Below are 10,890 nucleotides of genomic sequence, written 5' to 3'. Positions count from 1 at the left end.
TGCTTACTCCCCTCACTTGAGGAATCATCTTGGGCATCATTGTCATTATCACATAAATCACATTTATTTAAATGAATAGGAATTCTGGCTTCCCCACATTCAGAACACAGTCTATCTGGTAGTTCAGACATGTTAAACAGGCATAAACTTGATAACAAAGTACAAAAACGTTTTAAAATAAAACCGTTACTGTCACTTTAAATTTTAAACTGAACACACTTTATTACTGCAATTGCGAAAAAACATGAAGGAATTGTGCAAAATTCACCAAATTTTCACCACAGTGTCTTAAAGCCTTAAAAGTATTGCACACCAAACTTGGAAGCTTTAACCCTTAAAATAACGGAACCGGAGCCGTTTTAAACTTTAACCCCTTTACAGTCCCTGGTATCTGCTTTGCTGAGACCCAACCAAGCCCAAAGGGGAATACGATACCAAATGACGCCTTCAGAAAGTCTTTTCTAAGTATCAGAGCTCCTCTCACATGCGACTGCATGCCATGCCTCTCAAAAACAAGTGCGCCACACCGGCGCGAAAATGAGGCTCTGCTTATGCTTTGGGAAAGCCCCTAAGGAATAAGGTGTCTAATACAGTGCCTGCCGATATTATTATATCAAAATACCCAGATAAAATGATTCCTCAAGGCTAAATATGTGTTAATAATGAATCGATTTAGCCCAGAAAAAGTCTACAGTCTTAATAAGCCCTTGTGAAGCCCTTATTTACGATCGTAATAAACATGGCTTACCGGATCCCATAGGGAAAATGACAGCTTCCAGCATTACATCGTCTTGTTAGAATGTGTCATACCTCAAGCAGCAAGAGACTGCATACTGTTCCCCCAACTGAAGTTAATTGCTCTCAACAGTCCTGTGTGGAACAGCCATGGATTTTAGTTACGGTTGCTAAAATCATTTTCCTCATACAAACAGAAATCTTCATCTCTTTTCTGTTTCTGAGTAAATAGTACATACCAGCACTATTTCAAAATAACAAACTCTTGATTGAATAATAAAAACTACAGTTAAACACTAAAAAACTCTAAGCCATCTCCGTGGAGATGTTGCCTGTACAACGGCAAAGAGAATGACTGGGGTAGGCGGAGCCTAGGAGGGATCATGTGACCAGCTTTGCTGGGCTCTTTGCCATTTCCTGTTGGGGAAGAGAATATCCCACAAGTAAGGATGACGCCGTGGACCGGACACACCTATGTTGGAGAAAAATATGAGGTAATCAGAAGCACAATACCTATTATTCAATCTATTCTTAAAACACTCACATGCTTGAAATGCCCAAAAAAGTACTGTGCATAAGAAAGAAAACTATTTAATAAACAAGTTAAAAGGTAACTTAGAGCTCTTTAAATTGATTTTAAACTATAAAGGAAGTGCATGTACAACAGATTCCTTACTGGCTGATAAGGAGTACTCCAATAGTTCTACTAGTAAATATTGACACATTCAATAGGTATAAAAACAAAACTTTTTTTCCACCACATGAACATCCATTTTTTTTTTCTTTTTAGGACAAACCGTGATACATTTTAAAATGCCTTCTTTTATATGCACAAAAAATGAAGTTGATCACACAGCTTTGATTCTAACACCAGATCTAATGAAAAGGGAAAAAAAGGAAAACAGCAGCCCTGGAAGAAAGTTTTTACCCTGTAATTGCTAGTAAAAGCTGCTACAGTTACATTGGCACAGCATCTAGGTAGCACAATAAAAGGGCTAGAGGATTTCAGAGGTGAGTCTTTACAATTCCTCCCCATTTTATAAACTGTGTTTAAGCATCATAAAAGCATGTGAGGCTGGTAGAATAGATGGAAGAAAAACCATTACATTCTTGACAATGACCAGTAACAAACATAGCTAAGTGGTTCACCTGAAAAAGTCCAAAACTGCTCTAAATTTTAAAATGTGCCAGCATATTCAAACTAGCAGAAGCTTTTACTGGAAATTCTCTACACCAAATAAGCCTATTAAATAACTGTATTACAAACAAGCAGAATTCTATGCAATTTAAAAACTGGGATACACCTTAAATGGATGTTCTGCCTTCAATGATGTCAGTGAACACAAGGTCAATAAGATATACTGCTGCTGTGGACAACAGATACAGTATGAGTACTGTAGTCTGGGTTCCAATAAGCTGCTCATGGAAATGTTCAGCAAGGTAAATGCAGTTATCCTGCTGTGATGGAACCTCATTAGAGACTGAGGGATAGATGCCCTCTTGTATCAAGGAGGTAACATTTCTTACACAGCTTTTATAAACTTTGTTGTCAAGGGCTGTTCTTGAATTCTGGGGCCAGTGCCCCTTTGTTGCCCAGCCTAGTTCCTCTGAATTACCAGTTAGAGTTCTCCCACCCATCCTCTGTAGTAGGTGCCTGCCCCTTTCCTCCTTTCTTTTTTGACCCATCTGCACTTTCCCAGTGACTGTCCCAGTTCTCCCAACTGTCACTGTTGCTGTTTTTGTTAGTGGAGGTGGTTCCAGACCCCCACACTTCCCAGCTGTCAGAACTCTTTCTTCCTGTGGAGTTTTCAGGGAACGTCCAACTGTCCCCACTGGGTGATTTTGAGGGTTTCTTGATTTCCTCTGAGCTGCCAAACGTCTCCCAGAAGGACTTGCCTGGGGTAGTGTTTTGGTAACCATCACCGTTACCACTCTGCTGGTATCCTTCACCTGAAGTGGAGCTGTATGTAACAGAGGAGGAGTAAAGCAAAGAAAAGAGAAAAGGGAGACAAGGAAGCAGGAAAAAAAAGATTGCACAATGTTTAGAAAGAAAAAAAAAAAAAAAAAAAAAAAAAAAAAAAGAGGGAAGAGGTCATAGAAAAGCAAAGCAAAGTGGATATGAAAGAGAGAGATCTATCATTTTAATCTGTGATACAAAGTACACAATAAAGAGTGTATACCATGCATTAAATGCAAACACACAAAACACCATGCAGCACATTTATTTAAATAGACCCATCTTGATAACTGGAGTTATCGGTGTGGATTGGAGGATCAAAAGTTATTGCCGGCCGGTGGGTTCGGAAATCAATAAAAATTCATAACTAAAAAACGGTTAATATATGAAGCGCTATTGCAATTACAAAAAGCACATATTTATAGTGATCTGGCTACTGGATGTCAATTGTTTTGTGGGTTTTGTGTACCTTTAAAGTTGTTGGCTGTGGGGTGTTAGAAAAAAAAGGCAATGAAAAGTGCCTTTACATTGCGATCTATGGGAACTGTGTGTTCCCTGTAAATATATATGTATATGCTTATATAAAACATAATTTATGTTTACTTACCTGATAAATTCATTTCTTTCATATTGGCAAGAGTCCATGAGCAAGTGACGTATGGGATATACAATCCTACCAGGAGGGGCAAAGTTTCCAAAACCTCAAAATGCCTATAAATACACCCCTCACCAAACTCACAATTCAGTTTAACGAATAGCCAAGTAGTGGGGTGATAAAGAAAGGAGTAAAAAGCATCAACAAAGGAATTTGGAAATAATTGTGCTTTATAAAAAAAAAATCATAACCACCATAAAAAAGGGGTGGGACTACAATTGTGTGATATAGTGAGCGCTGGGAAGCTTAAAAGGACTGTGAGGTATGGATATGTTAAAAATTGAATGTATTTATTACAGTTAATATACAATGAAAATACAATATAATACATACAAATTAAAAAGCTTCTAAAATTCTTCCTAAAATCTCTATGGATCCATGAGATATAAGTCTTAAGGATATAGTGTTACCTATATCTGTGGTGTTGGAACAAATATTACATTAGCTCCGACAACAGTCTAAGACCATAGTATTATGGTCTATAAAGTGCAGTTTAAGCACAGATATTTACAAACAGCAGATGTGATGTAAATGGACAAAGTTGGCGTAGTACAATGTCAATAATACAGATGTCAACAATACAGATGCAGTATAAAAGTATAAGTGATAGAAATACAATATAAATAAAAGTGTAGGAGCAATCCAATTGTGTATAATTGGAAATAAAATTTGTTGAAAAAATGAAGAAATTTATGTCTCTCAAATAGTTTCTTAAAAAATGTCTCTGGAAAATCACAGTGTTCCAAAAAAAAAAAAAAAAAAAAAAAAAAAAAAAAATATATATATATATATATATATATATATATATATATATATATATATATATATATATATATATATATATATATATATATATATATATATATATATATATATCAGAGTGTTCCACAAAAATTGCAAAAGTGTTCCACAAAAATTGTAAAAAATTATAAAAAATTGTAAAAAATTGTAAAAAATTAAAAAATTAATCCACAAATAAACATCAAAGTGTTCAAAAAATATGGTGGGTAAGTACGTTCAAAGAAATCCTAGATGATTAACTTCCAAAATAAACTCCAATAGCTGTGGTAGACGTGAAGGAGATTATAAGAATGCAGAATATAAAAAATATATAAAAATGTAGATTATAAAAATGCAGAAGAAAAAAAGTACAATAATGTGGCGGGTAGGTCCAAAGTCCTCCTCCTAATCTGTGGGTGAAATAAAGTGCAATAGTGTAATAACGTCTATATGTGGTATAATAAAAACAGAATTTATGTTTACCTGATAAATTTCTTTCTCCAACGGTGTGTCCGGTCCACGGCGTCATCCTTACTTGTGGGATATTCTCTTCCCCAACAGGAAATGGCAAAGAGCCCAGCAAAGCTGGTCACATGATCCCTCCTAGGCTCCGCCTACCCCAGTCATTCGACCGACGTTAAGGAGGAATATTTGCATAGGAGAAACCATATGGTACCGTGGTGACTGTAGTTAAAGAAAATAAATTATCAGACCTGATTAAAAAACCAGGGCGGGCCGTGGACCGGACACACCGTTGGAGAAAGAAATTTATCAGGTAAACATAAATTCTGTTTTCTCCAACATAGGTGTGTCCGGTCCACGGCGTCATCCTTACTTGTGGGAACCAATACCAAAGCTTTAGGACACGGATGAAGGGAGGGAGCAAATCAGGTCACCTAAATGGAAGGCACCACGGCTTGCAAAACCTTTCTCCCAAAAATAGCCTCAGAAGAAGCAAAAGTATCAAACTTGTAAAATTTGGTAAAAGTGTGCAGTGAAGACCAAGTCGCTGCCCTACATATCTGATCAACAGAAGCCTCGTTCTTGAAGGCCCATGTGGAAGCCACAGCCCTAGTGGAATGAGCTGTGATTCTTTCGGGAGGCTGCCGTCCGGCAGTCTCGTAAGCCAATCTGATGATGCTTTTAATCCAAAAAGAGAGAGAGGTAGAAGTTGCTTTTTGACCTCTCCTTTTACCTGAATAAACAACAAACAAGGAAGATGTTTGTCTAAAATCCTTTGTAGCATCTAAATAGAATTTTAGAGCGCGAACAACATCCAAATTGTGCAACAAACGTTCCTTCTTTGAAACTGGTTTCGGACACAGAGAAGGTACGATAATCTCCTGGTTAATGTTTTTGTTAGAAACAACTTTTGGAAGAAAACCAGGTTTAGTACGGAAAACCACCTTATCTGCATGGAACACCAGATAAGGAGGAGAACACTGCAGAGCAGATAATTCTGAAACTCTTCTAGCAGAAGAAATTGCAACTAAAAACAAAACTTTCCAAGATAATAACTTAATATCAACGGAATGTAAGGGTTCAAACGGAACCCCCTGAAGAACTGAAAGAACTAAATTGAGACTCCAAGGAGGAGTCAAAGGTTTGTAAACAGGCTTGATTCTAACCAGAGCCTGAACAAAGGCTTGAACATCTGGCACAGCTGCCAGCTTTTTGTGAAGTAACACCGACAAGGCAGAAATCTGTCCTTTCAGGGAACTTGCCGATAATCCTTTTTCCAATCCTTCTTGAAGGAAGGATAGAATCCTAGGAATCTTAACCTTGTCCCAAGGGAATCCTTTAGATTCACACCAACAGATATATTTTTTCCAAATTTTGTGGTAAATCTTTCTAGTTACAGGCTTTCTGGCCTGAACAAGAGTATCGATAACAGAATCTGAGAAACCTCGCTTCGATAAAATCAAGCGTTCAATCTCCAAGCAGTCAGCTGGAGTGAAACCAGATTCGGATGTTCGAACGGACCCTGAACAAGAAGGTCTCGTCTCAAAGGTAGCTTCCAAGGTGGAGCCGATGACATATTCACCAGATCTGCATACCAAGTCCTGCGTGGCCACGCAGGAGCTATCAAGATCACCGACGCCCTCTCCTGATTGATCCTGGCTACCAGCCTGGGGATGAGAGGAAACGGCGGGAACACATAAGCTAGTTTGAAGGTCCAAGGTGCTACTAGTGCATCCACTAGAGCCGCCTTGGGATCCCTGGATCTGGACCCGTAGGAGGGAACTTTGAAGTTCTGACGAGAGGCCATTAGATCCATGTCTGGAATGCCCCACAGCTGAGTGACTTGGGCAAAGATTTCCGGATGGAGTTCCCACTCCCCCGGATGCAATGTCTGACGACTCAGAAAATCCGCTTCCCAATTCTCCACTCCCGGGATGTGGATAGCAGACAGGTGGCAGGAGTGAGACTCCGCCCATAGAATAATCTTGGTCACTTCTTCCATCGCTAGGGAACTCCTTGTTCCCCCCTGATGGTTGATGTACGCAACAGTCGTCATGTTGTCTGATTGAAACCGTATGAACTTGGTCCTCGCTAGCTGAGGCCAAGCCTTGAGAGCATTGAATATCGCTCTCAGTTCCAGAATATTTATCGGTAGAAGAGATTCTTCCCGAGACCAAAGACCCTGAGCTTTCAGGGATCCCCAGACCGCGCCCCAGCCCATCAGACTGGCGTCGGTCGTGACAATGACCCACTCTGGTCTGCGGAATATCATCCCTTGTGACAGGTTGTCCAGGGACAGCCACCAACGGAGTGAGTCTCTGGTCCTCTGATTTACTTGTATCTTTGGAGACAAGTCTGTATAGTTAAACACTAAAAAACTCTAAGCCATCTCCGTGGAGATGTTGCCTGTACAACGGCAAAGAGAATGACTGGGGTAGGCGGAGCCTAGGAGGGATCATGTGACCAGCTTTGCTGGGCTCTTTGCCATTTCCTGTTGGGGAAGAGAATATCCCACAAGTAAGGATGACGCCGTGGACCGGACACACCTATGTTGGAGAAATCAGAAATTTGCTCACCAGTATGTCGACGCGTTTCGGCCCTCCTAGGCCTTTCTCAAGACAATACTGGTCTGTATGTCTCTGGGAGCTTTATACCCTAATACCATAGGTGATTGGTTCTATTTTGGCGCCAAAAGTCGGGGTCTGCCCTTTCCTGTTTAGCCCAGTGTTACATGGGAAATGTAGTTTGTTTTTTTTTTGTTGTTGTTGTTGTTGTCTCTTATGTTTTAAAAGATATCTGTATTTGATTCACTTCATACGTGTTTATTATTTATATCGTATGTGTTATTGTTTGGGGGCATCTCTTATCTTACTAATGTAATGTATATCAAGCGGTGTATCTTATTTTTGATATCCCCACTTCCGGGGTGTTTAACTTACTATCCCTTCCGGTTCTTTTATCTGTAGCCAACTCCAATAGGTTTAACAACCTCTTTAAACTAATGTGAGACCTGACCCCCACACGCTTCCTAAAAAGCCTCTTTATTATATGCAAAACCCAATCCTCATTTCATTTACTCTTTTACATCCACGGAACAAATTCTAAGTAAACCTCGCATTTTCAGCATGTGACTTATTCACACAAATTTCTATATTTGTGATATGTACATATATAACTTTTAAAGAATTTTCAGAGAACTTTTAACAACTCTAAATGCCCTTGAAGAGATTTTTTACATATTTTACGATTTTTTATGATATTTTACAGTTTTAAATCCCTAGGTATTTGTGAAATACGCACCGATCATAGCACATACAATAATCAGCATATACACATATACGTTAAGGCTGTTTTGTATATATGCATTAAAGAATCAAACACTGGCTTATATAGACACAATCAGGACAACAATGGACTCCTAACCCATTATATAGTCATGCAGGCCATATAGAAAGGGTCCAGACAAGACTAAGGTTCCAAATTAGATAAACATCCGGCAATAGTACAACCGGATAAGAATAAATACACACTTCCGGTAAAAGCGAAACCGGAATTAGCGAGAGCGAAACCGGAAGTAGCGAAACCGGATGTTAAGCTACAGATAAAAGAACCGGAAGGGATAGTAAGTTAAACACCCCGGAAGTGGGGATATCAAAAATAAGATTCACCGCCTGATATACATTACATTAGTAAGATAAGAGATGCCCCCAAACAATAACATATACGATATAAATAATAAACACGTATGAAGTGAATCAAATACAGATATCTTTTAAAACATAAGAGACAACAACAACAAAAAAAAAAAAAAAAACTACATTTCCCATGTAACACTGGGCTAAACAGGAAAGGGCAGACCCCGACTTTTGGCGCCAAAATAGAACCAATCACCTATGGTATTAGGGTATAAAGCTCCCAGAGACATACAGACCAGTATTGTCTTGAGAAAGGCCTAGGAGGGCCGAAACGCGTCGACATACTGGTGAGCAAATTTCTGATTTTATTATACCACATATAGACGTTATTACACTATTGCACTTTATTTCACCCACAGATTAGGAGGAGGACTTTGGACCTACCCGCCACATTATTTTACTTTTTTTCTTCTGCATTTTTATAATCTACATTTTTATATATTTTTTATATTCTGCATTCTTATAATCTCCTTCACGTCTACCACAGCTATTGGAGTTTATTTTGGAAGTTAATCATCTAGGATTTCTTTGAACGTACTTACCCACCATATTTTTTGAACACTTTGATATTTATTTGTGGATTAATTTTTTAATTTTTTACAATTTTTTATAATTTTTTACAATTTTTGTGGAACACTTTTGCAATTTTTGTGGAACACTCTGATATATATATATATATATATTTTTTTTTTTTTGGAACACTGTGATTTTCCAAAGAGACATTTTTTAAGAAACTATTTGAGAGACATAAATTTCTTCATTTTTTCAACAAATTTTATTTCCAATTATACACAATTGGATTGCTCCTACACTTTTATTTATATTGTATTTCTATCACTTATACTTTTATACTGCATCTGTATTGTTGACATCTGTATTATTGACATTGTACTACGCCAACTTTGTCCATTTACATCACATCTGCTGTTTGTAAATATCTGTGCTTAAACTGCACTTTATAGACCATAATACTATGGTCTTAGACTGTTGTCGGAGCTAATGTAATATTTGTTCCAACACCACAGATATAGGTAACACTATATCCTTAAGACTTATATCTCATGGATCCATAGAGGTTTTAGGAAGAATTTTAGAAGCTTTTTAATTTGTATGTATTATATTGTATTTTCATTGTATATTAACTGTAATAAATACATTCAATTTTTAACATATCCATACCTCACAGTCCTTTTAAGCTTCCCAGCGCTCACTATATCACACAATTGTAGTCACATCCCAAGTCCACTAGGGGACTTTTGCCAGTGAGCATAAGGCTGTAAAATACTAGCGCTCGGTCTACCATACACACGTTTTAAGATTCCCTATACACCTAGTTTGTATCCTGAGCAGCAGTAACAATTTTCACGATTATATTAAGATACCTAAGAGGGCTTTCACCAAAGGTTATATAACACATCAATTAACAACCCAATTCCTCTATCACATTCATATAACTTCTAAAGAGTCTTTCTCTAACCTTGTCTTAACTTTAGAGGAGATAATATGGATGCACTAGTGACACTAAGAAGAGATATTACATTTAATATCTCAACAACATTATCTGACACTCAGACAGATCCAGAAAGACTAGACATCACCTCTATTTTTAAAAATCTAGAAAAACTTCTCACATCAGAAGTCAGATATAAAGCTGAAATATCCTATTTGAATAAATGTCTGGAACTAGAGATAATTCCCAAAGGCTTATGTATTAAGAAAGACTGTGCATTCCAGCTAGTAGATCCACAATTTGCAAATAAATGGGCTGAGATTCTTCTAGACGCATCGAAACAACTAATTAGATTAATCATAGAATATAGAACGTCCCTAATCAAGAAATTAGACAACGAAATTAAAGATGATGAAGTCATGTTAAACAACATAGACCTAACAGACTCAGAATCAAAAGAACTTATAGAAAATAAAGAAAGCTTGGTAAAAAGAATCACGAAAATTAGGGACGATATAATTACTAAGAAAACCAAGAAACTAAATAGAGAACTCAACATGAAAAAACAAAATGAGTCAAACCTCATAGAGATGGAGGAAACACAAAACAAAGATAATAAAAACATGATAGATCAAGGCACTGATCAGGAACAAAGCTACTATAATATAAAAAATAGAGAGAATTGGTCAGAGACTAAGACAAACTCAAGAGGAAACGGATACCCTTATGATGGACCTAACAACTTACATAGAAGGGACAGAGAAGAACACTTCCCACAAAGGAGGACATGGGGATATCGAGGCCCAAGAAGGGAGGAGATACCATTCGAAACAAGATACTGGCATAACCAAAATGAGAGAAGGTATCATACCCGCAGAGACAACTATGACTTGAGAGGATATGAACGGGAACCAAGATCGGAAGGGGAAAGATTTAACAGATACCCCAACCAGGAAAGAAGGACCTACCAGTCAAATTATAATATGAGAAGGTATAACACAAACTATAGATACAACAACCAAAAAAGAGATGGAGGGGCCTCCCCAATAAGGAACGGCTTTGAAAGGAGAATTTCATTCAACGACCATACACAGTACAACCATGATTATGGTAGAAGAAACAACTATGTCGATCATAGATCCAACTATGATCAATA

At 37.7% G+C, this 10,890-nt stretch overlaps 1 protein-coding gene across 2 annotated transcripts in view; it reads right to left on the bottom strand.

Moving 5' to 3' along the window:
* Positions 1 to 1,310: 1,310 nt before the first annotated feature.
* ARFGAP1 (ADP ribosylation factor GTPase activating protein 1) overlaps positions 1,311 to 10,890 on the bottom strand; it is a 173,424-nt gene continuing 163,844 nt past the window's right edge. For both annotated transcript variants that reach the window (XM_053708883.1, XM_053708893.1), the window contains exon 13: positions 1,311 to 2,696. In XM_053708883.1, the coding sequence (XP_053564858.1) occupies positions 2,348 to 2,696 (349 nt within the window). In that variant the 3' untranslated portion in view covers positions 1,311 to 2,347. The remainder of the gene's footprint in view (positions 2,697 to 10,890) is intronic.

The sequence above is a fragment of the Bombina bombina genome, chromosome 1 (genome assembly GCF_027579735.1).
Source record: "Bombina bombina isolate aBomBom1 chromosome 1, aBomBom1.pri, whole genome shotgun sequence".
Taxonomy (NCBI): domain Eukaryota; kingdom Metazoa; phylum Chordata; class Amphibia; order Anura; family Bombinatoridae; genus Bombina; species Bombina bombina.
This window is presented reverse-complemented; position numbering and strand designations above follow the sequence as displayed.